Below are 27,937 nucleotides of genomic sequence, written 5' to 3'. Positions count from 1 at the left end.
GAATAATCAAAATACAAAAACACTTTCTAACTAAGTCCACATTAACCAGGAGAGTTTTCCCTGAGAATCCTGTTCAATATTCTTGCTTATTAATTATAGCAGGTTTGCAGAATTGTTGGGGCATTTGTGTGTCTGAAAGGAAAGGAAATGACCATCACTGGTAATAACAATGAACTCAAGAAATGTGGCTCTCAGGAATGTTACACCGAACCTTGTGCCCACTGCATGAGTAATGCCAAATTGTTTTCGGCAGAAAATGTACCAGTCTTCTGTTCGTAAACTGTGTTATTGCAGAAGTCAGAAAGAAAACTTCAAATGTAGAAAACCATGTCTCAAATTGGGCTTTCGCCCTAAAATTGTGGGTAACAGCACCATCTGGCGTGTAGTTGTATAACTACATAGTTAATTTTTTTTTTTTAATCAATGTAATAATCAATTGATTCAGCTGGCTTTACAATAAGAAACCATTCTTTAGGCTTTTGTAAGCACATGCTGAGGATTTTGGCTCATTCCCAAGCTTAAGACTCTGCAAACCCATAATAATCTTACAAGCTAAACAGGGTTCACCCTGTGACAGATCCCAAGTCAAGATCACATCCAAGTTGAAGTCCAAGGGGAGCAGAAACTATGAATAAAGGAAGCTAGTGAGGAAACAGGGGGAAAAAAAAGCTTGCCCATGAACACAGAGCAGGAGCAAGAGATCGTGAAACCCATGAGAGAAAAAATCAGGCTTGTCCTTGGGCTCCTGCAGGTCATGACAATATTCTTATTTAGCTCATTTACATCCTGATCATAAACTTTTGAGTGAGTCTCTGCTGCTTGCAATCTAATAAGCGTAACTAAGACAGCATTAGTTTCAGTGAAGTCCAAAGACTTAAATAGTCCAAAGACTTTAGTCCAAATACTAAATCTGACTTGCTTAATTGCACAATTCCCCAAATGCCTGAATGCCTTTCTTCATTGACCTCTGATCAAGGCCAACAGTTAGAGGCAGGAAGAGAGGAATAAAATGAGGTCATCATAACCATTTGGGACCATGATGGGTAGTCTGGGCCACCCAGTCAGACTTGTCAGTTCCTGTCTCTCACCTGAGGATGGGCCAGGAATTAGACAGGCAAATGCCCTCGGATGATGCTAGAGAACTCAGCAACCAGAACCAGTAGGATCTACGTAGCACCTCGTGAATCTCTGGCCAGAAATGGGCTCTTCAATGCCTTCAGTAAATCTCATCAAATCATCAAATCAGCATTTGATTCACAAGCTAGTAACTTCCAGATTTACCGTCAGTGCAGATCAGCCGTTCTTAACTCCAGAAACAACTGGCAATGCCTGGGGACACTTTTGGTTGTTGCAGCTGCAGGAAAGGCAGTGCTACTGGATCTAGTTGGCAGAGGACAGAGCTGCTGCTAAACATCCCACAGTGCACAGGAGAACCCTGCAACAAAGAATACGGGATCCCCAAATGTCAGCAGTGTTGAGGTTGAGGAACCCTGGTGTCCATGGCAGAGAAGCCTAGAGGAAGTTTTAAAGTGGTAGGAAGGGCAGAGGTTCGAACGAGAAGTTGAGAATCCTGCCAAGGGGAGTACTACCCAGCTTGGAGAACACCATACTATATCACCATCTGTGGAAGATGTCAAGTCATGGGCAACAGGTGCCAGTAGAGGGTCTGATGAGGGCAACCTGAGATAAATCTAAGCAGCAGGTCCTTGAGAAGCTGAGCAGAGGCTATGGATGATGATTGGAGAAACTGAGGCTAAGGAGATTGACTCTATTCATCCCCTTCCTCACCACTAAGGGATTTGGGGATCTAATTTCCTATTCACATCAAAGGAATAAGTTGGCTCGGGTGACAGGGGCAAGGGGTTAAATTGGGATGAGCAGAAGCTGGCAGATTAATAGTAGCTCACTTAAATGTACATGGATTTGGAAAGAGTGATGTGATGGATCTGCGATGGGATAGTGGGTCTGTCAAAACTGAAACATGCTTACCTTAGGTTAGCTTTCGATTGGGTAACTTCCCAGGAAAGCAAGTCTCTCCTCTAAAGAGCAGGCAGTGCAGAAATTCCAAAGCAACATCAATCCCAGGACTTGAAGATAAAAGTCCTGATAAAAGGACTTGAAGATAAAACTCCCTTCTTCCCATTTTCCTCACTTTAAAACCCGTGGAGTCTTGCATTCTTCTGTAAACTAGGGCCAGAGAAATCACAGTCAGATTTCCCTGTAACACTAAGAAGAAAGTTCTAAGTAGGGAATGTTCTGGAAAAGTCTATAAACGGCAGGCATTTGTAACCAACAGAAACATGCTGGGACTGGAAGAAACTTCTCCATGAAGAAACACCTCCATCAGCAGGTGCGTGGGAATTTGCTTTTTTATAGCGTGGAATAGCGTTGACTTTATACGCATAACAAAATCTGTGACTTAGCCTGGGAAAGTTCTGGAAGGCTTCTGAGCAAGACCCTTCACTTCCTGCCATAAACACCGGACAGGCCCTGTAGCCTTAGAAAGCCAACATCACTTGCCTCCTCCCTTTCCGTGCGGTGCGCTAGTCCGGCCAGGCCCGGGACTACATTTCCCAGGATGCCCAGTGGCGGGAGCTCCTGCGGGATAGGCCAGAGCCACGCGGAAGTGATTACGGGTCGCCCAGCAACGGGGGCGGAGCCCTGGGCTAGGATTGGATGCTCACGCCCCCGGCCTGGGGCGGGGCGGGGTTAGGAGCTCGGCCCCGCCTCCGGAGCCCCGGGGCGCTCGCCGGCTTTTACTTCCAGCCGAGCGGCCGTGTGTGTCGCTCCGCGCTTTCCCCTGAGTTCCCCCGAGGCCCCGCCCTCCTTTGCTCCGGCAGCTGCGAAAGTGCGGGCCTCGGATTCGGCGGCCCGGGCGCTGAGGGGCCCCCGGGCGGCGCGGTGCGCAGGCGCGAGCGTGCGGGGCGCGCGGCGCGCGGTTGAAGCCGGAGTGAGTTCCTGGGCGCGGAGACCGGGGGCTGGCGGGCGAGCGACCGCTTACCCCGCAGCCATGGCAGCCCTGCGCTACGCTGGCCTGGACGACACCGACAGCGAGGACGAACTGCCCCCGGGCTGGGAGCAGAGGACCACCAAGGACGGCTGGGTTTACTATGCCAAGTAAGGGGGGCGTCCGGGGCGCGCGGAGAACCCTGACCGCTCCGCGCGCCCCGGGACACGTGCTGCCTTTGGACCCCTGCCCGCGCGGGGAAGGCTTGCGCAGTGAGGGCTGCCAGCCTCCTGAGGACGGGCCCCATCCCGCTTTCTGGCCCTGCTGTCCAGCGTGGGGTCACCTGGCGGCGCCCAGACACGCCCTCTGCTGCCCAGGAGGCGGCAGTGCCCGGCGGTGCGGGGATGCACACGCTTGCATCCCCTTTCCCCAACATCAGAAAAAACGAGCACGCCCCGCTCCTTTCTCGGATAGAAGGGCCGCCTGGGAGTGTGTATTTGTAACCGACGTCCTAGTAGAGCTGTATGTGTATGTATGTATGTATGCACGTATATGCTTGTATATAAAATGTAGCTAATACAGCTTTACTGTAGTTCTCGGGAAAGTTTTGGAAGCCCCAGAAGGCCCTCTCTCCCGCCTCTTACTGTGTGCCCGTGGGAATAACTGTCAGGGGTTACTCATCTGTTAAGACGGTTGGTTGGAGCGTTTTAGTTGAGGCCTGAACAAACTCTGCTGGGTCCCACTCTCGGCAGCTGACAGCACCGTCTCAGCCTGACACTAGAATCATCTGAGGACCGTCATAACTAGATTTGGGGTCTCAGCGGACACCCCACGTAGGGACTCTGTTTTTTAAACTTCCAAGCTAAGGCAGGTTGTGGCTTTGAGAAACACGGAAGTAAATCAGTGGTTTTCTACTCTTGGGAAACCGACCGGGCTCTGCTCCAGGCTTCCACCTGCAGGTGATTCTTCTCTTCATTTGCTTGCTCTGCCTCCAGCCCCCTACTGCTAGTTCGTGAAATCTTTCCCAGGTGATTCTGATCTGCCCTAGGTTGTGAGCCACGGCTGGCTGCCTTTGGTGGCTTTCTAGAAAGAAAAGCAGGAGCAAAAGACCTTGCTGCATTCTTTGAAGACACGTTGGGAAGGTATCCTATGCCAGGCCCTTTGCTGAGCGCTGGTTTTACTGAGATAAATAAGACCGCATGGTGGGACTTCCACTTGGTGGTCCAGTGGTTGAGACCAAGATCCTTCAAGATGCCTGTTGTGGCCAAAAAATAAAAAAGGTGGTCCTCACACGGTCTGTGTGACCAGTGGCAGCATGCCCAGCATGAGCTGTGTGGGCAGGTGGTGAGGTGCCTGGGGTGGTTGGCCCCTGAGCCCTGCCTTTGGGCACAGGTCGAAGTTGGCAGGTCCAGGGGCAGCCCAGGTAGGAGAGACAGAGGCCCCGCCCATGCTGTGGTGGTGCAGGAACCTGAGCACAGGTGAGGAGGAAGGGCCCTGCTGTGCCTCAGGGGAGCTGGGCTGCATGGTCAGGACCCCGAGTGGGGTCCACTGAAGCTTTGCGGCCAGGCAGTGAGCTCGGCTATGTGTCTTTATTTATTTGTTGGAAATGGCAAGATTTTATTCTTTTTTATGGCTGAGTAATATTCCATTGTAGGTAGATAAATAAGTAGATATAGAGTAAGCAAGATGAGTAGATATATAGTAGATAAGTAGATACAAATTTTTGAATCATTGTGTTTCATTGTATTTTCATTTTAAAACTCAGCATTTAAAAAACTTAGATCATGGCATCCAGTCCCATTGATTCACTTCAGTTGTGTGTCTTTAGAAGGATGATTTCTGCTCTGGAGGACTGCAGGGAGCCAGGGGCTCCAGGTGGCTTCTGAATGGGCGTTGGTTGTGGCCAAGGCCCCTGCCTGAAGGGCTCTTTGATCCCTGGGAGCTGAGCTTCAGTGTCTCTGCCCACGAGGGCGCCCCCGTGCGTGGGCCCTGCCCTCTCCTCCCAGCACCTTGCGCTCCCCCGTCTGCAGTTCTCTACGTGCCACTCGGCCTTGCCTGCTGTCTGTCCCTCCCCAGATTGTCAGCGTCGTGAGCACAGGGACCGTTCCTCGTTCCCCTCCATCCCCCATGCTTAGCATCACGGAGCTGTAAGCTCAGTCCACGGGGAGTAAGGAAGTTAGCTCATCAAGCGAAGGTCTCCTGGGCCTCCCTGGGTGGGTGGCCTTCTGGGCCCTGGGGATGTGAAGAGGCACTGGGCCTGCTTCCTGGCTTCCGGGGCCTCCCTTGCTCTGGGTAGGGCCTGTCCCTGTTCTGGCCACTGTCCCCAGAGCTCCCGGACTCCCTTTCAGGTTTGACCTGGGGCCTCATGCTTGGTCTGGAGGCTCCTGTGGCTGTGGTCACTCTGCTGTCCCCCAGAAGGATGTTGCTGAGCCATGAGAGACATCAGGATTCTTGGCCTCCAGAGATGAGGATTTCAATCCTGGGCCAGTGACGAGGCTTGATCACTCAGAGCTTTTGTGGGATAAAGTGTTATTAAAGTATAAAAGAGATAGAGAAAGTTTCTGACATAGACATCAGAAGGGGGCAGAAAGAGTGTCCCCCTGCTAGTCTTTAGCTGGATGTTTTATGTCTGTTAGAAGGCTGTTAATCAGATAAGTAGCTCAGTCAGTAAATCATCTGCCTACAGTGCAGGAGACCTGGGTTCGATTCCTGGGTTTGGAAGATCCCCTGGAGGAGGGCATGGCAACCCACTCCAGTATTCTTGCCTGGAGAATCTCATGGACATGCAAGAGTCGGACACGACTTAGCGACTAAAGCATCACCAGTCGGATAAGAGAGACACCTCAAGGCTGAGGGAGTTTCCCCAGGCCCCTCTCCCACAATATGCATTTTTGAGATAGGATGGTGTGTCATCCCCCAGCCATAAAACAATTGGCATGAATACTGGTTTGTTGAGCTACTATCAGCCCAAGGTTTGAGAAAAGAAAAAAAGTCTTAGGTGGAGCCATTTTGAAGAAAGGCACGTTCCACAGCAAATACATAGTCTCATTAACATAGCTTAAGGAAAACGTGCTGGTGACCTCAGGGTTTGAGAAAAGTAAGTTCAGGTGGAACCAGGTGTCGTGGTGGCAACACAGAATTTTGGGAGAAAGCATCTGACCCTTGTAGTTTGTTTGTTTCCTCCTGCCGTTTAAGGGAGAGAGAAAAAATGTCTGCCGCTTGCAGCCTCTTCCCTCCGTTTGGGGACCCCTGCCCGCCTGGCCACCCGCCTCCCACCCCCCGCGCCTTGCCTTCTGCCGGGCAACCCTTCCCTCCGCTTCCTTCCTGGAAGGCGTCTGCCTCCTTCGCTCAGTAAGGCCCGCAGGCTCCCGCCGGCTCCACTGAGGGCTTCCAGGAGCCCACAGCGGGGGACTCCGTGGTGCCTGCGTGGTCCCTGGAAAACACCCCGGGGCCCCCAGTGGTGTTTGGCCCTGTTGACTCTGGCTGTGGTGATAGAGCTTGGCAGGCTCCCGGCCGGAGTGGTGGGTGCCTCTCCACAGACGCTCTCCCCTCCTCCCAGCCCTTGATCTTTGCTCGGGGTGAAGGATGCCTGAAACGACCCAGGCCCTGCGTTCCCAGCAGTCCCCCTGAGCTCTGCCAACCTGCAGGCATCCCGGGCTTTTGTTCATTCCCAGTTCTGGAAGCTCATGCGCCCTCGGGGTCTGGGGAACCTGACCGATCTCTCAGAAGGTTGCCCTTGGAGTCCTTCCTTCTCTCCAAGGCGTTCCTCCCACTGCGGCGGGGTGCCCCCCACCCCGGACAAGGCCTGAGGCTGCAGCTCCCAGCTGGCCCCTGGGGTCTCGTGGGAACCCCCCTCGCAGCCTCGCTCCTTCTCTCCCATGTGGGTTCTGTCCGCCCCTCAGCCTCCCCAGAAGCAGACCTCAAAGGCTCTCATGGCTCAGTGCCCCCAGGCTGGGCCCCCAGAGAGGCCCGGTATTGTGGCGGAGGGTGACCGGTCAGCAGCGTGAGCTGGGGGGCCTTTCTCACTGCCCTGACACCACCCAGGGCAGTCCCTCTGCCTTAGCTGGGGAGGGGACTGAGGGGCGAGGGCTCGGTGCTGAGGGCCGTGATGCAGTCCTGGGGGTCCTCGGGGCCTCAGGTCCTGCCCCCCTTTGCTCCTGAAGCCCTTGGGCCTGAAGGGCGATGGCTGGCCTGCCCAGTGGGTGGCGGGTCCCCGTCTGCAGGAGGCTCTGGGTCTCCCTGTTGAGCTTCAAAAAAAAACCCCAAAACCTTAGAAGAGCATACTTAAAAGTGATAGCCATGTAATGTGGTGTGAATTTAATTTTGATCCCTTGGTTTTACATTAAGATCACTGTTAATTATCTCTTTAAATGACAAAAAGAAAAAGAGAAAGCTTGCTGAAAGAAAAGAAAAATAAAAGGACTTCTTTTTGAAGGAGAATAAGATAACAGTGGGGACGTGTTGTGATTTTCTGTTCATTAAAAAGTCATTTTAGGTTACAGTGGAAAGGGAACAGCTTTTAATTAACTTTTATATGAAATTTATTTCAAAGAATCCTTTTCTGTCAAAGGCACAGTTCTTAGTTCTTCACACATGTAGACTGACTGAGGCTTCTCTGACCCCAGGAAGGGGCCGCTATTACTCCCTTTGTACTGATGGGGAAACTGAGGCTCAGGGAGGTTTAGTGACTTCTCCAAGGGCACAAGGCTGGTGAGCGGGAGGACCAGGAAATGTGGGCGTCAGGCCCGGGACCCCAAGTCTGCGGGAGATGGGGGCAGTGTCTGCAGAGCCTTGCCGTTGCCACAGCTGTGTTGGCATCTGGTGGGTAGAGACCAGGGATGCTGTTCATCACCCTGCTGTGCCCAGGATGGTCCCCACTGCAGAGAGTGATCCCGCCCTTCAGGAGTGCCAGGGCGGGAGCAGGGTTACGCTTCCTAGGGAGTCGGGGCTTCCTTTCTCCTGGCAGGGCTGCCGGTGCCCTCTGTCTGCAGGGATCTCATCCATCACCGGTGCTGTCCCGGGCCCGCCTCTCACCCTCCCTGTGCTGCGGGGAGACTGGCTCACCGGGTGCGTGCGGTGCGGGAGCTCAGGTGTGTGGCCTGAATCCAGAGTCCACAGTGTCCTTGCGCTGGCCGCTGAGAGTTTGCAAAACACCAGAAGCCGGCAGTTGCTGAAAAGACCCTGCTTTTGATGTGCAGCATCTTACAGGAGCATTTACTTGCTCTCTGTATTTATTCTCTTTAAAATAATGGCTCCGGAAGAATGTTCTGTTATCCGGTTGTCAGTGATTTCGTGTTATTTGCTACTCTGGCCTGAGCATGTGAACTTGAGTGCTTCTTGCAACATGCAGCTTTTTTGGCATTAAGTAATTTTATGTTTTTCTTGATGATAGGTCACCTGTTGACAGATGTCTCTAGTCTGTTATTGGCTCGTGGTGTGAATTTGAATGATAACTGTATATGCTCTCCTGAGATGAAAGGCTAGTTTGGCATGGAAATCAGACCAGCTTGTATATTTGATTTGTTCAAAATAGTAGACCTTTTGAGGGCTTTTTATATGTCAGATACCGTGTCCAACCCTTTATGTACAGTATCCTCATAACATTCTCCTGAGATCAGTACTAAGATTATTTCCATTTTGCCAATGAGGAAGTTGAGGCCCCAAAGCTAAGTAACTTAACCTATGGGGCTGTCTTACCACTTCTTAATTTCCTCTTGGATGAAATTAGGAATCAGTGCTTAAAAAACACTTTGAAGTTCAATTTGTGAAAAGAATACAACATTTAAGAAGATTTGTGACCCCATAGACTGTAGCCCACCAGGCTCCTTTGTCCATGGACTTCTCCAGGCAAGAATACTGGAGTGGGTAGCCTTTCCCTTCTCCAGGGGATCTTCCTGACCCAGGGATTGACCTGGGTCTCCTGTGTTGTAGGCAGCTTCTTTACTGTCTGAGCCGCCAGGGAAACCACTAAGATTAAGGTTTATCTAAATTATATTTACATGTCAGCATTATCAATTAGACAGAATTTTCAATCCGTCCTGGAGTAAAATTGAAGCAAGTACAAAGCAGAACACTTCTCTAGATATTTTGAGAAATTCAGTGAGATTTCTAGAGTTGACCCACAGCCGGGGTCCCGTCTTCTTCCTCTGGCTTCCCCATCGGTTCATAAATGCAGGCTTTTACCAGACTGCTGCTGCTTGAAACCTAGAGAGTTTGACCTGTTGCAAACAGACATCTTATGTTCTGAATATTTCTTTGTGAATGTCTGACTTGACTACTCTTGAGAGAGAATTATGTTGGGGAGAGAAAAATCTAATGCCATGGATTAATTTTAGAAGTGTAACTTTTCTTATTGTTCTCTGGATTTTTTTTTTTTTACACAGTCACACGGAGGAGAAGACCCAGTGGGAACATCCGAAGACTGGGAAAAGAAAGCGAATCGCAGGAGGTGTGTATGCCGGTGTCATAAAGCAGAGACCCTTGTGTGTTAGGCATGGTTCAGATGGGGAGACTGTCACAGGCAGAGGGTCTGTTGAGGAACTGGACCTTCCCTCTCGGGAGCTTGTAGGATTCGGTAGAAGGAAGTGATGAGATTTTTGAGTGAAATGCTGATTTCTCACTGGCCTTAAAAATAAAGTATTAAAATAATAGGGCGCTTGGACTGACAGTTCATGAGGTTTTTCTGTAGTTGTGCTGTTTGTGCAAATGTTATTGGCTCCTATCCTGGAATTAAGTACACCAGTGTTGGATAGAATTCCCTGAAGCTTGTGGTGACTCGTAGGCGTTTCTGAGTACGTGTGTCATCCATGGAGTAGAAACGTAAGAAGGTCCGGGCCTTCAAGAGGTTGAGGGGCTGTTTGAAAAGACAGCATGTACCCATGGAAGAAAAAGGGAAACTGCTCTGTAATGGGAGTCATCACAAGCCAGCATACAAATGGTACTGGCTGCCTGCTGTAGAGCAGATACATTCTGGGAGTTCATTCACGGGGTAATTCATGTTGATTGGAGCAGCCAGGAAGGATTTTGTGAAAAGCAGGAGCCGAAGGGAGTGTTGAAGAATGATCAAGAATGAAATCGTTTTAAAAATAGAGTTGCCATATGACCTAGTGGTCCCACTCCTGAGCATATACCCATATAATACTCTGTTTCGAAAAGATATACTTGGCCCTGTGTTCACCGCAGAGCAGTCACGATAGCCAAAACATGGAAACAGCCTAGATGATCATCCGCAGATGAATGGACAGAGGTGTGTGTATACAGTGGAGTACTCTTCAGCCATAAGCAGAATGAAGTGTCCTTTGCATCAGCGTGGGTGGACCTAGAGATCGTCATTCAGGAGAGCAAGTCAGAAAGAGACAGGTACCATATGATACCACTTACACGCGGGATCTAAAATACGACGCGTGAGCGTGTCTGTGGAACAAACAGGCTCACAGGCAGAAGAGGCTTGTGACTTCCACGGGGAAGCTGGAGGTTAACAGATACACATTACTGTGTATAAGGTAGATAAAAAAGAAGGTCCTACTGGATAGCATAGGGAATTGTATTCCGTATCCTGTGATTAAACCATAAAGGAAGAGAATAGAAAGAAGAATATGTGTATATGTAAAAGTTGAGTCACTCTGCTGTGCAGCAGAAATTAACACAATATTGTCACTCAACTATGCTTCAGTAAAACTAAAAAGAATGAAATAGTCTTACTTCCCAAGCGAGAGACAGAAATGTGGAGTCTGGTTGGGGTAACAGGCGTTTTCCTCCTGCCGTGGTTGGTCCGGTGGGAGACTGGGGCTGTGGCTGAAAGGGCGGGGGCTTCAGTTAACCCCTCCCCCAGGCAGACCTGTCTTGCTGTTTTTCAGATTTGCCCTACGGATGGGAACAAGAAACCGATGAGAACGGACAAGTGTTTTTTGTCGAGTAAGTTGTCTACAAAGAAACTACTCTCGGGCTTCTTGCTTTTGTAATAAGTGTATACACTGTAGAAAAATAGTATGTAGTATGTAATCTTACCAGCAGGAGCAACTGCTGTTAACGGTTTTTGGATTTTTTTCTTCTGTATTTTCTGTACATATACTTAAAAAGAGAGAATGTATTGGGTGAACTGTTTGGTTAACTGTTTTTGGCACATAATTCGTGTGAGCTTTTTCTCATATCCTTAGAAAGTTTTCAAGAAAATGATGTTTAACAGCTAAGTGGTATCATTTTGTATAGATATACTATAATTTATCAAATTACCTACTGGGCATTGATGCTGTTACACTTCTGTGATGTGGGGTCCATACAAGCAGATCTTGTCATATTGTACTTCACAGATACTTTTTTTTTTAATATAAATTGGCAGCCCTACCCTGAGGGCCTTTTGGCCCCATTTTCCCAATAACATTTGCTCAGTTTGTGTCTGTGTCACATTTTGGTGATTTTTGAAATATTTCAAACCCTCCACTGGCATAAGGGCTTCCCTGCTGGATCAGAGGTTAAAGCATCTGTCTGCAATGCAGGAGACCTGGGTTAAAGCATCTGCCTGCAATGCAGGAGACCTGGGTTTGATCTCTGGGTTGGGAAGATCCCCTGGAGAAGGAAATGGCAACCCACTCCAGTATTCTTGCCTGGAAAATCCCATGGACGGAGGAGCCTGGTGGGCTGCAGTCCATGGGGTCGCTGGGAGTCGGACACGACTGAGCGACTTCAGTTTCACTTCTCACTTTCATGCATTGGAGAAGGAAATGGCAACCTACTCCAGTGTTCTTGCCTGGAGAATCCCGGGACGGGGGAGCCTGATGGCCTGCCGTCTGTGGGGTCTCACAGAGTCGGACTTGACTGAAGCGACTTAGCAGCAGCAGCAGCAGCAGCAGTGTGAACGTAACTTTCACATACACTGGAAGCCGCAAAATTTGTACGACTCAGTTTATCGCGTGCGACGTGCGTTTTGTTCCTTTGGTCTGGAGCTGACCCCACAATGCAGGATTTCCACGGTGTGCCCATAATTACAGTGTTTTGAGCACCCTCGTCTGTAACACCATCTTTGGAATAAACTACAATAGCGGACAGCAGTAGTGACCGTGTGTCTGGCGCCTGGCATGGTCCAGGTGCGCTCCTGCTGCCTTATACCCGTGGTGGTAACTCTCAGTCCCCAGAGTGCTCTAAGGGCGGCCAGTGCTCAGCGGCCTGGCCCGTCATCGCCCGCCCTGATCCTGTGAGAGTGCTGATAAACTCAGCGGCAGTTCCCTGGGGGAGGAGCCCAGGTTTGTTGCCCTGGTGTAAGGACGTCCGCCATAGGTGATTTCTGGTTACCAGGGTGGAGCCACTGAGGGGCTGGGGGAGAGGTGTAAGCCAGGGTGACCCTGTCTCCAGGGAGCTCTGCCATCTGTATGACTGGAGTCAGAATGCTTACCAGGCAACTGTGGTTAAAAGTCAAATGAAAGTCGGGTTATTCTTGGGTCTTAGTGTTTATGGGGTGGCGAGTATAGGTTTTTAATCTGTATCTAGTTTTATACACAGATACACATTACAGATACATTTTTTTTTACCTATATGTATATATTTTTCGCTGCACTGCAAGGCTTTTGGGATCTTAGTTTCCAGACTAGGGATCAAAACCTGGGCCAGGGAGTGAAAGCCCTGGGTCCTAGCCACTGGGCCACCAGGGAACTCCCACAAATACATTTTCAATCATGAAATCTTTATTTCTGGAGAGTTCTTCATAGCTTTCGAGATATGTTGAGGTGTACCTCGAATCCCAAGGTTACATTTAAAATGTGAAAAGCAATTCCTATTCAGTAGGAGCAACTGGTCTTTCTGTATGAATAGGATGTATTAGTGTGTTTCAATACATTGTTGACAGTACCGATATATTTTATTATTGTTTCTACAAGATTTAGATCAGTTCCAAATCAAATTAGAGTGCGAGTATAGTCTTAAAATGAAAATGTTTAGAAATTTTAGTAGTTGACCACTTTCATATTTATTGTTGCAACTTTTATCACTTTGAGTTTCCTACTCAGAATCTTCTTAGGCCCTTACACGTGAGAAATTTAACTGAAATCCGCTGACAAGAGTGACCAGCAGATCTTTCAGCCATGTTTGCATGACTTAATTAAAAAGCCCCAAGCCTCCTGCGTTTTTGAGATCTGGGGATACAGGGCAGTGCTTATGGTACTTACAACCTCTTACAGGCAGTTCCGAAGAAAAAGCTTGGATGCCTATCTTCCTAGGCAGGATGGTAATCCTTCTGGAGCCCAAATCATAGATCAAACAGACCCCAGGTCTTTCCAGGGTTAAGAAAGAGCTTTTCTAGTCCCTGGAAAATGGAGTTTGCCTACCCTGCGCCGGAAGATTGTCTTGTGGTTGTAAACGCCTCCGTCCCCTGCTGTGGGCTCACTGCTCTCTCCTCTCCTCTGCAGCCACATAAACAAAAGAACCACCTACTTGGACCCAAGACTGGCGTTTACTGTGGACGACAATCCCACAAAGCCGACCACCAGACAGAGATACGACGGCAGCACCACGGCGATGGAGATCCTGCAGGGCCGTGACCTCAGCGGCAAAGTGGTCGTGGTGACCGGGGCGAACTCGGGGATCGGTGGGTCGTCAGCCGGCAGTCGTGATTGTCGCTGCTGTTCTTTCCACTCTAGCTGGGGGGAGGTTTTTTTCAGTGCTTCTCTGATTTAAAAGATACCTGTAGGCTCTTCAGCCTTCGGGTCATTAAAGTCCTGGGCGCATTTTCGGTCCCGGTGTTTGCGTGGAAGGAAGGCCACGGAGGGGCTGACCCTGAATCCTCCGAATGCTGCAGTCACAGGAGACAGTGGTTATTTTGGTTCTTAAGGAAGAGAGACGGCATGCTCCGTTGGGGATTTTTTGAGCTGGTCTGCGTGCTGTGCAGACACAGTCCGGTCACCTGGCCCCTCGAGCCCAGCGTTGGTGGGTAGTGGGTTCTCGGAAGCAGCAGTGTGTGGTGCCTGTGGGACAGAGGGCACAGTGGGTGTCCGCTGGTCACCGAGAGCATCACTTTCCTTGGAGAGCAGGATCTGGTTTCTTTGCAGGGTGGCAGAATCGGTCCTTGTCTTGACCTCTCGGTGGCCCGTGTTTCCCCACGGTGACCATCACGAGGGCAGGGGCTCCAGGGGGTGTCACAGGCTGTAAGAGAAACTGCGGCCAAGCAAATGGCCCCGCGGTCACTCTCCGCGTGATTTCATTCTCATCTCACTTGGTTCCGGTGACGTGAACATCTGAGTCTCTAGGAACCAGCTGCTTGGAGTGAGGATGCGCATCCCCAGGTTAATTTGCAGGAACAAGACATGGAATTGTGTTCCGCTGTATTCTGGCAAGTTCTCTGTCCCTTCGACCCTTCGCAGCACCAGCCCCCTTCCCGACCCCCGCTCCCAGCCGCCTCTCTGACCAGCTTTGGGTCCTCAGCCTTTTGTGCCCTCCAGCTTTGTTAATTTTTGGTGACCCCTTCTTGAACTCACAGAAGCATCGCCTGGTGTCAGCGGGGCAGGTCTGGGTGGTGACATTTTCTTAGAGCATCAGTTGTTACAGAGTGCAGTGTCAAAACTCTTAACAAGCTACAGTCCCAGAGCAGAACTTTTTTTTTCTTTTTTAAATAAGACTAGACGTCCTCTTTTATCTGTAGCTTTATGTATTGGCTCAGTTGCTTTTTCGGCGCCCTGGGGCTCTGTTGCTGCGTGCGTGTGGCTGTCTCTGGTCGTGGTGAGCGGGGGCTGCCCTTCCTCGCGGTGCACAGGCCTCGCTGCCGCACTTCTCGTGGAGCGCCGGCTCCGCGGTGTGAGGGCGTCAGTGGTTCCGGCACACAGGCTCAGTTACTCCGTGGCAGGTGGGGTCTTCCCGGACCAGGGGGTCAAATCGGTGTCCCCTGCGTTGCAAGGCCGACTCTTAACCAGGGAAGCCCCGGAGCAGAAGTTTGTTTTTTTTTTTTTTTTAATTGAAAGGGATTTATTTAAAAATCAACTCTCGGACCTCATCCTGGACTGAGAATATGTTCAGTCCAATTTTCTGAATCACATTGGCATCAATTCTATGTCTTTTTCATAGATAGAAAAAACTGATGCTTTATTGACAATAGCTGCTAGATCCCCAGTCATCCAGGAAACAGTGTCGTGCTGATGTGTCGACCACTCTCTGTGAGGGTGTGGACTAAGCGTAGGATAATTAAGAAAAAAAATAAGGACTGAAGTCAAATCTCTTTATTTAACCCTCAGTTACCCAGAGAAGTAACCAGAAGATCTCATTCCCTTAATCTTGTGGCTGGACAGTTTTTCCCTTTCGTTAGATGTGTGACTTCTGATGGTCTGTGCGTGAGCGGTCAAACTTGGCTCTGCATGACACGTGGCACGCCTTCACGTCTGGGGAGGCTCTGCTGAAGTTTGCCACAGCAGGCTTATGACGTGGTTGTTGTCACTTAGTTGCTAGGTCGTTTCCGACTCTTGAGACCCCATGGACTGAAGCCTGCTAGGATCCTCTGTCCATAGGACTTCCTAGGCAAGAATATTGGAGTGGATCCTGCCCCTGAAGTTTCCTTCTTCAGGGCATCTTCCCAACCCAGGGATTGAACCCACGTCTTCTGCTTGGCAGGCAGATTCTTTATCATTGAGCCACCTGGGAAGCTGTAATATGGGACCAAAGGGGTCGGTCCAGAATATGCAGAGAGCTCCATGCAGTGGGGGGTATCGAATCGTGGTTGGAAGGGAGGAGGAGGTTCTGGAGCGTGGAGGAGAAACGTGCTGCGGGTCAGCGTGGGCCTCGGGCCTCTCGGAGGGGGCTCTGGCCCCTCCCAGCCCTGACCTCTCACCGCCCCTGTCTTGAGCTGCCTCGTGGACCCTGCAGGGCTGCCTGTGGTCCATTAGCATGCGGGGGCCAGTGGTCACGCTCAGGCTGGGAGGGCGGTGCGGAGGTCTCAGGGCGCCACGCTGCCCCCGTCCCCAGCTCCGACCTCAGTTGCCTTCAGCTCTGCCTCCTCGCCCTGGGGCCCCTCCGCCCTTGAGAAGCCCAAGCCTGGGGGAGCTCCTGAGATTTGTTTCCTTAATTTTGTGAAATGATATTGGACCGAACATTCCAGGTAATCAAATCCTTGCAAATAGCTGTCACACTGCAGCCCCTCCAGCAGGCTTAAAGAGAAGGGCTGAAGGCAGGCCTGTGGCTTTCTGGTCGTCTCTAAGGTGGTTTTGACATCCTGTGCGCGGCCTTACAGAGTGTCCCTGCCCCAGCAGGTCGTGCTTTCCCGGTGAAGCCCTCCCTTCTCCTGAACTGTGAAACACGCCAGTTTAGACATTGCTATCACTGCTCTGTTTCTGCCGCTTCACACGGAACCACTTCGGGCAGAGCGATCCACTGCGGGCAGAGCGATCCAGGCGTCTTTGTTTCCAACTCTCCCGGGCACTCAGGACTCACCTTCTGTGGGAGCTTGGACGTGCTGGCCTGCCCTTGCCGCTCAGGGGGCCTGAGCCCACGTGGGAACTGCCCAGTCTTTAGCCTCCTGGACGTCTGTGCTCTTGGGAGCAGAGGCGGCCATCACAAAACGTACCAGCCTTTATGTTGGGGGTGGTGGCCCCACAGCTGGAAACACAGGTGACCCGATCGGCTTTACAAAGGCGGGCACACACATCCGGTGTTTCCCGTGATGGTCTGGCTGAATTCCTGACAGGGCGCTGCTCTGTTGGACTTGCTCTTCGGGGACCCAGGCCCCCGGCCACAGGAGGGTGATGATGGCATCCCGCTGTCTCCTGGGGACGCCCCGCCAGCGCCCTCTCCCCCGGCTCTCGGGAGCTGCAGGCCCTGGGACGTCACCTCCTCTAACACTCGCCGCCTTCTCTCCTCGACCTCTGAGCACATTCTGAACCCGGAGGACCTTGTAGATGGAGCGCTGTGGCTTGTGGGCCTCTCTGGAGCTCAGCATTGCAGTGTCTGGGCCAGTCCCCCCCGTGCACCAGAGCCGCTGCTCACAGACCCAGCAGCCCAGAATCTGGTCCTGACCGCCGACCCGTAGAGACGAGGCGGGAGGTCACTTCTGCTTGTGCTCGCTGTGGCGCTGGCCAGGAAGGGGCAGGCGTCCGTAGCTCCCTGGAGTCCGTGGTACGACGGAACTGATCTGGTAAAAGAAATGAATGAAAGTGGCTTCAGCACAGTGATTGTTAAACGCAGACGGAGTCTCCTGCCAAGTCCCAGGAGAGAGGGTTTTGGAGACTGGGGGTCTCCCATCGTGGAAGATCCCATGGCCGCTTCTCTGGACTCAAGCCTTTTGGCCGAGCTTCTTGCTGACCTCTTGCCTGTCAATAGCTCAGGGCAAACTGCTGCCTTCTCGCACCTGAGGGCTGACCGTGCTCCTCAAAGGCCAGACCCTTCCAGCGCGGGGCTGCCTGAATGCCTCAGCGTGGGGCTGTGCCTGCCCTGCGCGCCGTCTGTTGTGAGCAGGTGCGTCAGTTGGGAATCGTGCAGATGTTGCAGGGAGCAAAGTTACCATCATGGCGCCTAAGGAGAGAGGTCCAGCTCCTGTCAGACATGCACTGAAGAGCTGTTAACAGGGATGTGCGCGCAACATTGCTATTCTCAGCCTGCTCTTCACTGGCAATGATGATAGAAATTTCTTCCCAACTTCCAGCTTTTTAAAGATTCGTTTCATTTTGGCCGTACTGGTCTTGATTGCTATGCGGGCTGTTCTCTATCTGCGGTGCGCAGCTCCTCACTGTGGTGGCTTCTCTTGTCGCAGAGCATGGCTCTAGAGCCCTGGGCTCAGCCGCTGTGGCTTTGCGGCTCTGGAGCCCAGGCTGAGAGCTTGGCCCATGGGCTTCGTTGCTCCACGGCATGTGGGATCTTCCCGGATCAGGAATCAAGCCTGTGTCTCCTGCACTGGCAGGCGGATTCTTTACTCCTGAGCCACCAGGGAACATCTCCAACTTCCAGTCTTAAAACCAACAGTGGTTGAAATTTGGTTTTTAAATCCCTTTCAGAGTGTAGTCAGGATGAAACATTTCTTTGACCTTCTGAGCCTTGATAACGCTGGGCTGTCTCAAAGGTTGTGACTCCAGGTCTGGAATAGCCTGGCCTGCATTTGATTTTTGAGTCAGATGACCCATTAACAAGAACAAAACTGTTTTTTTTCCCCTGAACAAATACAAGCTGACCACCTCAGAATATGCCAGTAAAATATATTTTAGGACCGACACTTCAATTTTCTGTTGATATTCATGTTATATATGATAAATCTCTTTAAGGTTCATTACAAGAATTCTAATAATGTGTGTACATGTGTGCACATGGTTATATACCCACATTTATATACTTTGAGATACAAAAAAAGTGTATGTTCACACTGTCAAAGTCAACCCCAAATTTGTTCTTGAAACAAAATGGAGGTATAAGATTTCCACCCTGGAATCCCAGAACATTGGAGTTGAATGTCGAAACTGGTTGTTTTGGTTAGAGCCGTGTTTTAGAGCTTGGGGTCTTGTTCCAAAATCATGTGTTGAAATTCCAGTGTGAAGTGTACTCGCTGTATTCTTTTATCCTACAAATCATCACCACGATGAATTCATCTCTGGCGTAAATTCTGCCAGTTATGCGTCAATACTAGAAGAGTGCTTTTCTTTGTGTAGAAAGGTGTGTTTGTCCTTCAGGTTTAAACCCGCCGGAACCCCTTCCGCTCCACCCACAGGTCTTTGGCTTTCTTTTCCACACCCAGTGTAACTAAATTTTGCCTTGCAGCCTAAATCACGCCATTGACTCCCCCCCGTCCCAGTTGTTCCAAAAGATCCCATATGTTCAAGGACAAGAGGGTGCCTTGGAGTCGTTTTCTTGTTTAAAACTCCCTCATATGGTATCATTACACTTGAGATCTTGAAATGCCTGATTACAGTCTCCTTTCCAGTTGTCAACAAGATTTAAACTAGTGCGATCGTGACGTTTATCTTCTTTTTAAGAACCTGGTGCTCATTAAGCGGAGGGGAATTTTTTGAAGTAATCTAAATGATCTTTTGGGAATTCAGACCCCCATTTTAAATGAAAAACATTTGTGACTATCTCTATTTTATGATCAAATACACCCATGTAAGTGAAATGATTTTGCAGTTATTCCAAGAAAATATTGAGATTTTTGACAGTGTTGGAAGAAGTCCTTGAATAATATTACATAAAGATTGAGAATTAGTACTTAAAATTAAAGAACCTTTTTTGCATTTAAATATTCTTAGACATTGAATATACATGGGAATCACATGATCAGAATATTTGAAAAGCCGTATATCTAAAGGAAGAGGTCAACTGAAATATTCTAATGAGCCTCATCTCATAATTTGGTAATCATATTTAAAAACTTATTTAAAAATGTATGCAGTAGATAATATGTAAATGATATATGTGCCTCAGTAGATGTCAACTAAAGCTTTCTTGTCAGATGAGGTCAAGAATTTCATACTTGCATGTATGTTGAGATTTTAATTTATTTGTTATAAATAAGCATAACAAACGAGGTTCATACAAGCTGCTATTCATTGCCAAAGTGGTTTAAAATCATCACTCAAAAAGAAGTACTTAAAAATAGTTCCACCCTAATTGAGATTACAAGTGTTTTATCAGGTTTGAAAACTTGACAGTTATTTTACTTAACCCCGAATATAAGATATTTGCTTTTTTGCTTTTGCATAGTACAATGACATAGCAGTTGTGAGGAAAGAAAGGGTTCTGTGTATTTTGTGTGAATTACCTAAAAGAGAAATGTCTTCCTGTAGGCTTATATTTTCTCTCCACTAGAGGGCGCTGTTGCCCTTTGATACAATTAAACAAAAGCAGTAGCATCTCAGCAGTTTTCTTCCTCTCAGCGGGCTCTTGCTTTCATTTTTGTTAAATAATGCCTTTTACTTTCCTAACACATCTTTCAGGTCTTGTATGTCCTGGTGAAAGAGTTCACACTGAAGACTGTTGCTAGTGCCAGGCTTGCTTCTCTTTCTTTCTCACCCCTTCCTCTTGCCTACCCCTTTTTTCCCGGTATGAAATTCCAAGGATGAAGAGATCCATTTAGAAAAAGGCCCATTGTGTTCAGGGAGCAGCCCATTCTGCCAGATTACACAAGGGCTTGTGTTCTCGTGACATTATTGGTTTTGAGTGTGCTGGCCTATCAATAATGTGGTTTTTAAATTTCTAAGTGGAAATTGTAATATTTAAATACTAATACCTCTGTTTAAGGTTCATTTAGAAGGCCTTGGTGATCTTACAGTTTTTTCTAAGAATATAGAATTTCTCTGCCTCCCTCCCCCAGCCTACTCAGTGTTATATAATTTATTGTAATTAGATTGCTTAGTAATGATACGTTTTTGCAGTAGAAAGAAAATGTGTCCTTTTGGGCTTAGTATATGTTTCTTAACTGAGAGGCCCTGTTAAACCAAATACTTAATATGAAGCAGATGGCCTGTATCTTCACGTACAAGATCTGAAGGAGGGTAGTTTTTATTTTGGCTCTGTAACCCAAAGTTGGAGGCAACACATTAATTGTATGCTTCAGCTTTCAAACAGAAATTTGACCCAGAAGAGAAAATCCTTTTGGCTTTATGAAACTACTTATTTTCAAATTTTAAATGGGGGCAAAATGAATACACCATATTACATGCTTTTACTTCTATTCTTTCTCTCAGCAACCTTTTTCTCTCTCCAAAATGAAAAGAGCCAGCAAGAATTGCGAATATACTTGTAATGGTGTGAAACTCCTTCACCAGTCTTAAAACGTTCTGCTCATTGCTTTACAGATGTTTTCATTGTCTGTCCCGTAAAAATGGTTAAAACTCTGTGGCAATTGTGGGAATCATTCCAGACTTGACAATGAAAGGCCTGCTGGCTGTCGGAACCCCCTTGACTGTGTCTCGTTCAGGATGACACAGGATGATGCGGCCACATTCTTTATTCATTCTCTACAGTGTTACACACACACACCCCGTCTGGATCCGAGTCCTCCGCCTTTTCCAGAGTAATTTCTCAGGGTGGGGCGTGGTCAGCAGAAGAAGGGCCTTCATGCAAAGATCTCTTAAATTAAGTCCATAGATTGATGAAAAAGCAAATTCCAGAAACTTAAGTGATTCTTGCCTGACTCTCTGATTCTCCCTCGGCTTAGCAAGTAAGCAGCACTGCGTTCCCTGAAGGGCCTGTGTTTGTGTGCACGGCGCCCGATAGGTGAACTGAATGGGAAGCGTCCTCCTGTTTATGTAGCGAGTTGCGTGACAGGGATGGGCTCTGAAGTGTTACGTGTTTACCAGGCTGTGCTGCTTGGTTTTCGGGATCCTTCTTGTTAGAAGCCTCACTGAGCAGTGTTGTCACTGAAAGCAAAGCAGGTTCCTCGCTAGACCCCGAGAGGATGGCTGAGACAGCGTGCTCCGGGGAGGCGCAGGGGTATCGGGGGGTGGGGGCGCTGATGTGTGTGCGAGGGGGGAGGCAGTCTCCCCGGCGTCTGTAATGTTCCTCCCTCGGTAGGCTGGGAGGCCCAGCAGGGCGGGGGACCCAGGCCTTTCACAGGAACAGATGACCTCCTGAAAGAGGGGCACAGTTCAGAATCAGAGAAGTTTCTGGTGTAGTTGTATGGAAACTGAAGTGAAAACAAGCAAGGCGTTTTTCATTTTCACCCTTACCTCTGAAATGTACTTCTTTATTCCAGGTTAGTGTTGATTGATCACTGTCATTTTGGCTTATAGTAACAGCTCTTTAGAATTTGCAGATATTCTCTACCCCTTGTCTTATTTAAAATTCTCGCTGCAGTGCTCACAAGCTCTCCTGAACTTGTGTCTGGCTGAAAGCCCAGGGAGGTGAGGTAGCCTGCCCAAGGTCACACAGCTCCTGAGCCACGGGTGCCTGCAAAACCAGAGCAGAGCACGTCCGAGTCCGTGCCCGGGGCCCTCTTCCCCTCGCTGCTCCCTTCCTGCGAGGAACAGTGCTCAGTCCTGACCACGCTCTTCCGCAGCAGCTTATCCAGTCTACCTGAGGTCAACAAATTTGTCTTAAAAATCTGCCAGAGCCCGCTCTGTGCCAGGCTGTGTGCTGAGTGTGGTGTCTGAAGGGAAGGTGGAGACCTGAGCTCTTGGGACTGCTGGACAGTCATGGTACTTGGACACTTTCTCGGTCAGAACTCCCGTTTGCTGTCACTGTAAAGTTAGCTTGGGGAAAGCGCTGCAGGGGACAGGAGCTGGCACTCATCAGACTCAGACACGTGCCAGGTGCTGGCCTAGAAGTATTTGTTATTGTTGTAAACATGTGCTCCTTATGGAAAACTTAGAAAATGCAGATAAGTAAAAGGAAAAATAAATGTAGATAAGAAAAAATCGCCTCAAATCCTTACCAACCAAGAATCACTGTAATATGTAGTCTATATGACTCCCAGCATTTTTCTTTTGCTTCTTTTCTTCTGTGATTTTTCTCTTTAAACTGTGGTTATGAGCACCTTTCCCTGCCATAGAATATTCTACAGCATCATAAGGGGTCGCATAGCCATTATATGGTTCTAACCATTTCCCCTCTACGGCACATTTGGGTGCCTTTCAGCGTTTGGATGGCTGTGGAATGGAGATGAACATTTTGTAATTAAATGTTTCTGCCCATCGGTGACTATTCTAATAGGCTTATTCTCTGAAAGTGGAATTGCTGAGTCAGGGGATGTGTTTCTTAACCTTAAAATCTTGATTTGTTCTGTCAAACCACACCCGTGGAAGCTTGGAGCAATTTAAACGCCCCCGTTTGCTCTGCATCCTTGTCAGTTTGGGCATTTAGCATTTTTTTAAACTATCACTTAAATTTGCACATCTCTGATTAATCAGCTCTTCCATGTTTGGCCATTTGTATTTTTGTTTTTTTTAATGATTTTAATTCTGGTTTTTAAATTTTTTTGGCTGTGCTGGGTCTTGCTGTTTGCACGCTTTTGCCTAGTCGTGGTGATCGGGGACGACTACTTGGCTGCGGCGCGCAGGCTCCTCACTGCGGTGGCTTCTCCTGTGGCGCACGGGCTCGGGGACTACTCCCTGGTTGCGGCGCGCAGGCTCCTCACTGTGGTGGCCTCTCCTGTGGCGCACGGGCTCAGGGACGACTCCCTGGTTGCGGCGCGCAGGCTCCTCACTGCGGTGGCTTCTCCTGTGGCGCACGGGCTCTCGGGCTCTGGGCGCGTTGGCTTCGGTAGTTGCCGCACCAGGGGCTCAGAAGTTGTGGTGCGTGGACTTGGTTGCCCCGAGGCAGACGAGATCTTAGTTCCCAGACCAGGCATCCAACCCTTGTCCCCTGCATTTGAAGGCAGGTTGTTAACCACTGGACCGCCAGGGACGTCCCTGTATGCATTCTTTTATGAATTGCCTTTACAGGCGTAACCGTTGGATATGTATTGATTGCTAATTGATTGCTTGATTCATGTGGCATAATTTAATTTTCAAAATGTGCCTTCGTCTCAGGAGTTAATTTATCTCAGAGTGTCTGTTGTTTAAGGCCACATTCAGTGTTGGGATCCAGAGGTAATTCACGAGAAGGAAGTTGGCCTCACCCCCCCAGCTGGCTTCGCTAACAACTTGTAAGCCTGTGTCTTATCACTCAGGCCAGCTACAGCTCCCATCACAGGCACCCCTGCTTCACACCTGTGTTTGTGGATGGGGGCACCCAGAGAATTCAAGGTTGGCCAGCTTGCGGTGGAGCTTGAATCCCACGATGATGCACAGCTCACATCCGGTCCTCTGGGTTTTGCAGATCTCCCCCCAAAGCATCTCTTTGTGGCCAGAGCCCCTTTTCAGAGCCTTACTGTGCATTATCTCATTTGATGAGCCTGGCTTCCATGTGGTGAAATCATACCACTACTGAAAATAGTTGTGCTGACAGTCGGGGAAGCCGGATAGGTGGCAGGTTTCTGTCTGGAGAGGCAGCAGGGTGCCAGGGAAGAGCTCGGGACTCAGGAAGCAGACGTGACCCAGTTTCCAAACCTGGCCTAGGCCACGTCCCGTCTGACTGACTTGGGCCCAGTTCCTCTCCTTCTCTGAGCTCTGGTTCTGCATCTGGGAGACATGGGCACTTTTTCTGCTTTGCAGAGTTGTTGAAGATGGGAACTCCAGAATGCCCAGGGAACTGTCTGCCCCACACTGCAGGGACTTAATGAACTGCAGTCATTTCGGTAATGGGAGGCAGGGCGATCAAGTTACTGAAATTAGTTTGGTATTTTCCTGGCTTCCTGGTTCTTGGATACTCCAAAAGCTGCTGTCATATCTGTGAGTTTGTCCTAAAATGACCTTTTTCAATAAACTGTTTTAGGCATCTACTTGTCTTTGGTATGAAGGGAAACATTTGAGTTTTTTTTTTTTTTCCTTTGGAGGTCAGATGGCAGATGCATCCAGAAAAAAAAGAGTCAAGGGAAGGATGAGGTTATTTTTTTTGCAGGCATGGAAGAAAAAAAAAAGATGAATTAAATTTGGGAGGAAAAAAGGACGGGAAACTATTAAACTTTAAACGGATGCATTGTAGTAACATCTTTATTCCAAAAGTCTAGCATCAGAGCTCTGCTTCATTTGAGTTTGTGATGGTTTACAGGGCTGCCTGGAATATCAAGTATAAACTCCCAGCTTGGCTGTCTCATTCACTTGAAACTGTAGAAGAACCCATCAGCGTGGATCCTTTTTTGTTAAGACCCGCTGAGAGGTGTCGGCAAGCATTTCTCCGGGTTCAGAAAGGTAACCAGACGTCAAGTACCTTTGCTCAGCCTTGGACCCTCGATTTGGTGATGAGGACTAGGAAACTTCGAGGGGGGCTGTGCCACCCGGGGTTGACAGGCTGTGTGATGCTGGCTGGATCCTGGGAGTAGAGGCCTGGGGTAAGAAGGGCGTTTCTGAGGAGGCTGTCACCATGCCGACTTTCCGTAGGGGAAAGCGTTGCTGGTCCTTGGATGGCACGTTTTCTGGATGCTGTAGGCTGCAGCCTCCCCGGCCCTTCTGTACCTCTGCTCGCAGTGCCGAGCAAAGACAGAGGCTCACGGGGAGAGAGGACGGGGTGCTCTTGGCTTACGTAACATCGGCGAATTCGCCAGCAGCACCTCCATCGTGGAAGCTGTTTTCCTGGTGATCACACGAAGCCAGAGGATGAAAATAGTCGCTCTTTCACACGGGCAAATTCTGCCGTGTCAGCCACCGGTGGCCGGAAGGATGGGTCTCAAAACTCTCTGCATCTTTCAGGTCTGTTCACTGCCTTCTGCTTTTCTGCCTGGTGCATCACACAGGAGGGCAGCTGTGGCGTCTCCTCTCCGCAGCTGGGTTTGAGAAGCTTCTTTCTATCAGCTGAAATATGATCACTGTGTTCCAAGTGGCATTGCTATGGGGGTAAAAAAAAAAAAAAGAAAAAATGCTGTTACAGCTTTCTCAGGAAAGGAAGTTTCCATTCCAGGTCCTGGTACCAGCTTGAGCGTGTGACGAGGTGGAGAGTTAACAGATGCATGCAGGGGGACGTCTCAGTCAGGGAGCGGAGTCAGGTTTTTGGCAGAATATACCCTGCTTTCAGCCTAAGAAGCTGACTTGGGAGCCGCGGGTCTCTGTGCCTGAGGGCCTTTCTGTACCGAGCCTGGCCATGGCCAGTTGCCTGGTGTTTCTCTTTCATGGTCCCATTGGCCTGACCAGCAAGGGACTTGACCAGCGGAAGCCCGTGGTGTCCGCGTGTCGTCATGGGACCCTGTCACTTACCCAGGGGCGCACACGCATCTGTCGCCATGTCCTTACAAGTTAACAGTACCATCTTGCTCACCTGCAGCCCTGGAGGTCAGAAGTCTGAAATCAGTCTTGCTGGCTGAAGTCAGGTGGTCTGGCAGGGCCTACATCCCTCCGGAGGCTCTTCGGGAGTCCCTCTTTCCTCACCTTTTAATTTTTTTCTATTTTTTTGCCACACCACGTGGCATGCCGGGGGATCTTAGTTCCCTAACCATGGACCGAACCCACGCCCCCTGCAGTGGAAGCATGGAGTCTTAACCACTGGACCACCGGGGACGTCCCCGCCTCACCTTTTTATTTTTTGTTTATTTTAATTAATGCCCAGCTGCGCCGGGTCTTTGGGTTGTGCAGAAGCTTCCTCTGGTGGCGGTGGGCGGGGGCTGCTTTCTGGTTGAGGTGCGCGGGTCTCTCATCGCAGTGGCTTCTCTTGTTGCAGAGCACGGGCTCTGGAGGACGCAGGCTCCGTTCTCGTGGCTCATGGGCCTGGTTGCTCCATGGCACGTGAAATCTTCGCGGGTTGGCAGGTGGATTCTTAACCACCGGGCCACCAGGGAAGTCCCCTCCTCGCTTGTTGAGCGGCTTGGCCCGTGGACGTTTCCTCGACCTTGAACGCGTGTCACTCCCCATCACGTCCCCTCCTCCTCTTGTAGACGGGTCTCCCTCTTACAGCAACACCGTTCGTCACCTGGGGTCCACCTGCACCAGCGGCAGGACGTCCCCATCTCCAGACCATCATCGTGCTCACATCTGCAGAGTCCCTTCTGCTGTAGATTGACTCAGCGTCCGGGGCTTGGATGTAGGCGTCTTCGGGGGCCGCTCCTCGGGCGCCGCAGCAGGAGGCAGGCCGTCTGCAGGGCCTCCTCTCCTGCAGCACCGACACCTTCTGCCCCGCGCCTCTCCCCTCCTGCCGTCCTCTGTGCCAGGCAGCTGTCTTTCCCAGGCTGCGTCCGGCCCGGGGCCTGGCTGTTCTGAGTTTGGGAGCAGCCCTGTGATTCCCTTTGTCCTCCATTCGGAGTTTGTGCAGGACAGGGTGGTGTCTAAATGTTGCTGACGCACTGTAGCGCTGCTGAGTGACTTCCAACCCAGCGTGACGGGGACTGAGGGAGGGGGACCCTCTCCCACTCGCTCGTTCCTCTCTGGGAGCCATTTGGTCACGAGTGGAGCCTCCCAGCTGGGACACAGGGGTAACCGGGGTGTGTAGCCTGGATCTGGCCCTCAGGTGGTTGGTTTGGTCTGCGTAGAAAGGACCTGTGGTGTTTGCCGGTTTTGTTTCAAATGAATTGCCAACACGTTAAAATCAGGAGAGTTAGCTTAATAGTAGTCTTGAGTTGGGGCTTCCCTGGTGGCGCAGCTGTAAAGAATTGTCCTGTCAATGCAGAAGATGTGGGTTCGATCCCTGGGCTGGGACGATCCCCTGGAGGAGGAATTGGCAACCCATTCCAGTATTCTTGCCTGGGGAATCCTGTGGACGGAGGAGCCCGCTGGGCTAGAGTCCATGGGGCGGCAAACAGTTGGGCACGACTTAGCGACTAAACGACAACAAATCTTAGGGTTCTGACTCTCAGAAAGGTCAGAGAGCAGGCCCCAGTGGGCCGTGTGCCCCGCAAGCAGAAGTGCACCCAGCCTGTCTCCTGGGAGCATGTCCTGCTGCCCTCCCGGTCTGTATGGATTCTCGAGGCTGGAACCCTGGTGTGGGGTCTGCCTTGGGGGCTGTGTAGAGAGACAGGGCTGGCTGGCTGGCAGCAACAGACGCGTCCTCAGTTTGCTCACCCGTGCAGTCAGCACACTGACTGCTGAGAGCCGGGTGCCAGCTTGTCACGGATGTGCCCTCCGTCCCATCATTCGTGCGGTCAGCAGGCTGACTGCTGAGAGCTGGGTGCCAGCTTGTCACAGATGTGCCCTCCGTTCCATCATTCGTGCGGTCAGCAGGCTGCCTGCTGAGAGCCGGGTGCCAAGTCTTCAGCGCAGAGCCGGATGAGACACCGCGCCTCTTTAGAGCTGTAGGCTGCCCAGGGTCTCAGCCACTTGGCCTTTCTGTTTCTAGAGGACGTTTGCATCGGTTTGCTTTAGGGTATAATTTTTTTTTTTTTAAACCACACATTTCCATGTACACATGTAGTTTCTAATTACTTCTGTAATTCTCTGTTTGTATTTAAAAGCACTGGATACTAAAGCCTTTTCTGTTTAATTCTTGAGATGTCTGCAAGTGAATCACCAGGTAGGTTCTTATAAATGAAAGACAAGGTTCGCTGGCTGGACTGATGTTCTAAGTCTTCCTGGCAGTCTCCGA

At 50.0% G+C, this 27,937-nt stretch overlaps 1 protein-coding gene across 4 annotated transcripts in view; it reads left to right on the top strand.

Moving 5' to 3' along the window:
* Positions 1-2,758: 2,758 nt before the first annotated feature.
* Positions 2,759-27,937, top strand: part of WWOX (WW domain containing oxidoreductase) — a 908,120-nt gene continuing 882,941 nt past the window's right edge. For 2 of the 4 annotated variants that reach the window (XM_027513959.1, XM_027513960.1), the window contains exons 1-4: positions 2,760-3,117; positions 9,331-9,395; positions 10,804-10,861; positions 13,345-13,523. In XM_027513959.1, coding sequence (XP_027369760.1) covers positions 3,011-3,117; positions 9,331-9,395; positions 10,804-10,861; positions 13,345-13,523 — 409 coding nt within the window. In that variant the 5' untranslated portion in view covers positions 2,760-3,010. Of the gene's footprint in view, positions 3,118-9,330; positions 9,396-10,803; positions 10,862-13,344; positions 13,524-27,937 lie in introns of all 4 variants that reach the window. The other 2 variants (XM_027513961.1, XM_027513962.1) reach the window with 2 other exon arrangements.

The sequence above is a fragment of the Bos indicus x Bos taurus genome, chromosome 18 (genome assembly GCF_003369695.1).
Source record: "Bos indicus x Bos taurus breed Angus x Brahman F1 hybrid chromosome 18, Bos_hybrid_MaternalHap_v2.0, whole genome shotgun sequence".
Lineage (NCBI taxonomy): Eukaryota > Metazoa > Chordata > Mammalia > Artiodactyla > Bovidae > Bos > Bos indicus x Bos taurus.
Note: the sequence above shows the minus strand (reverse complement) of the source record. Positions and strands in the feature narration are given on the sequence as shown.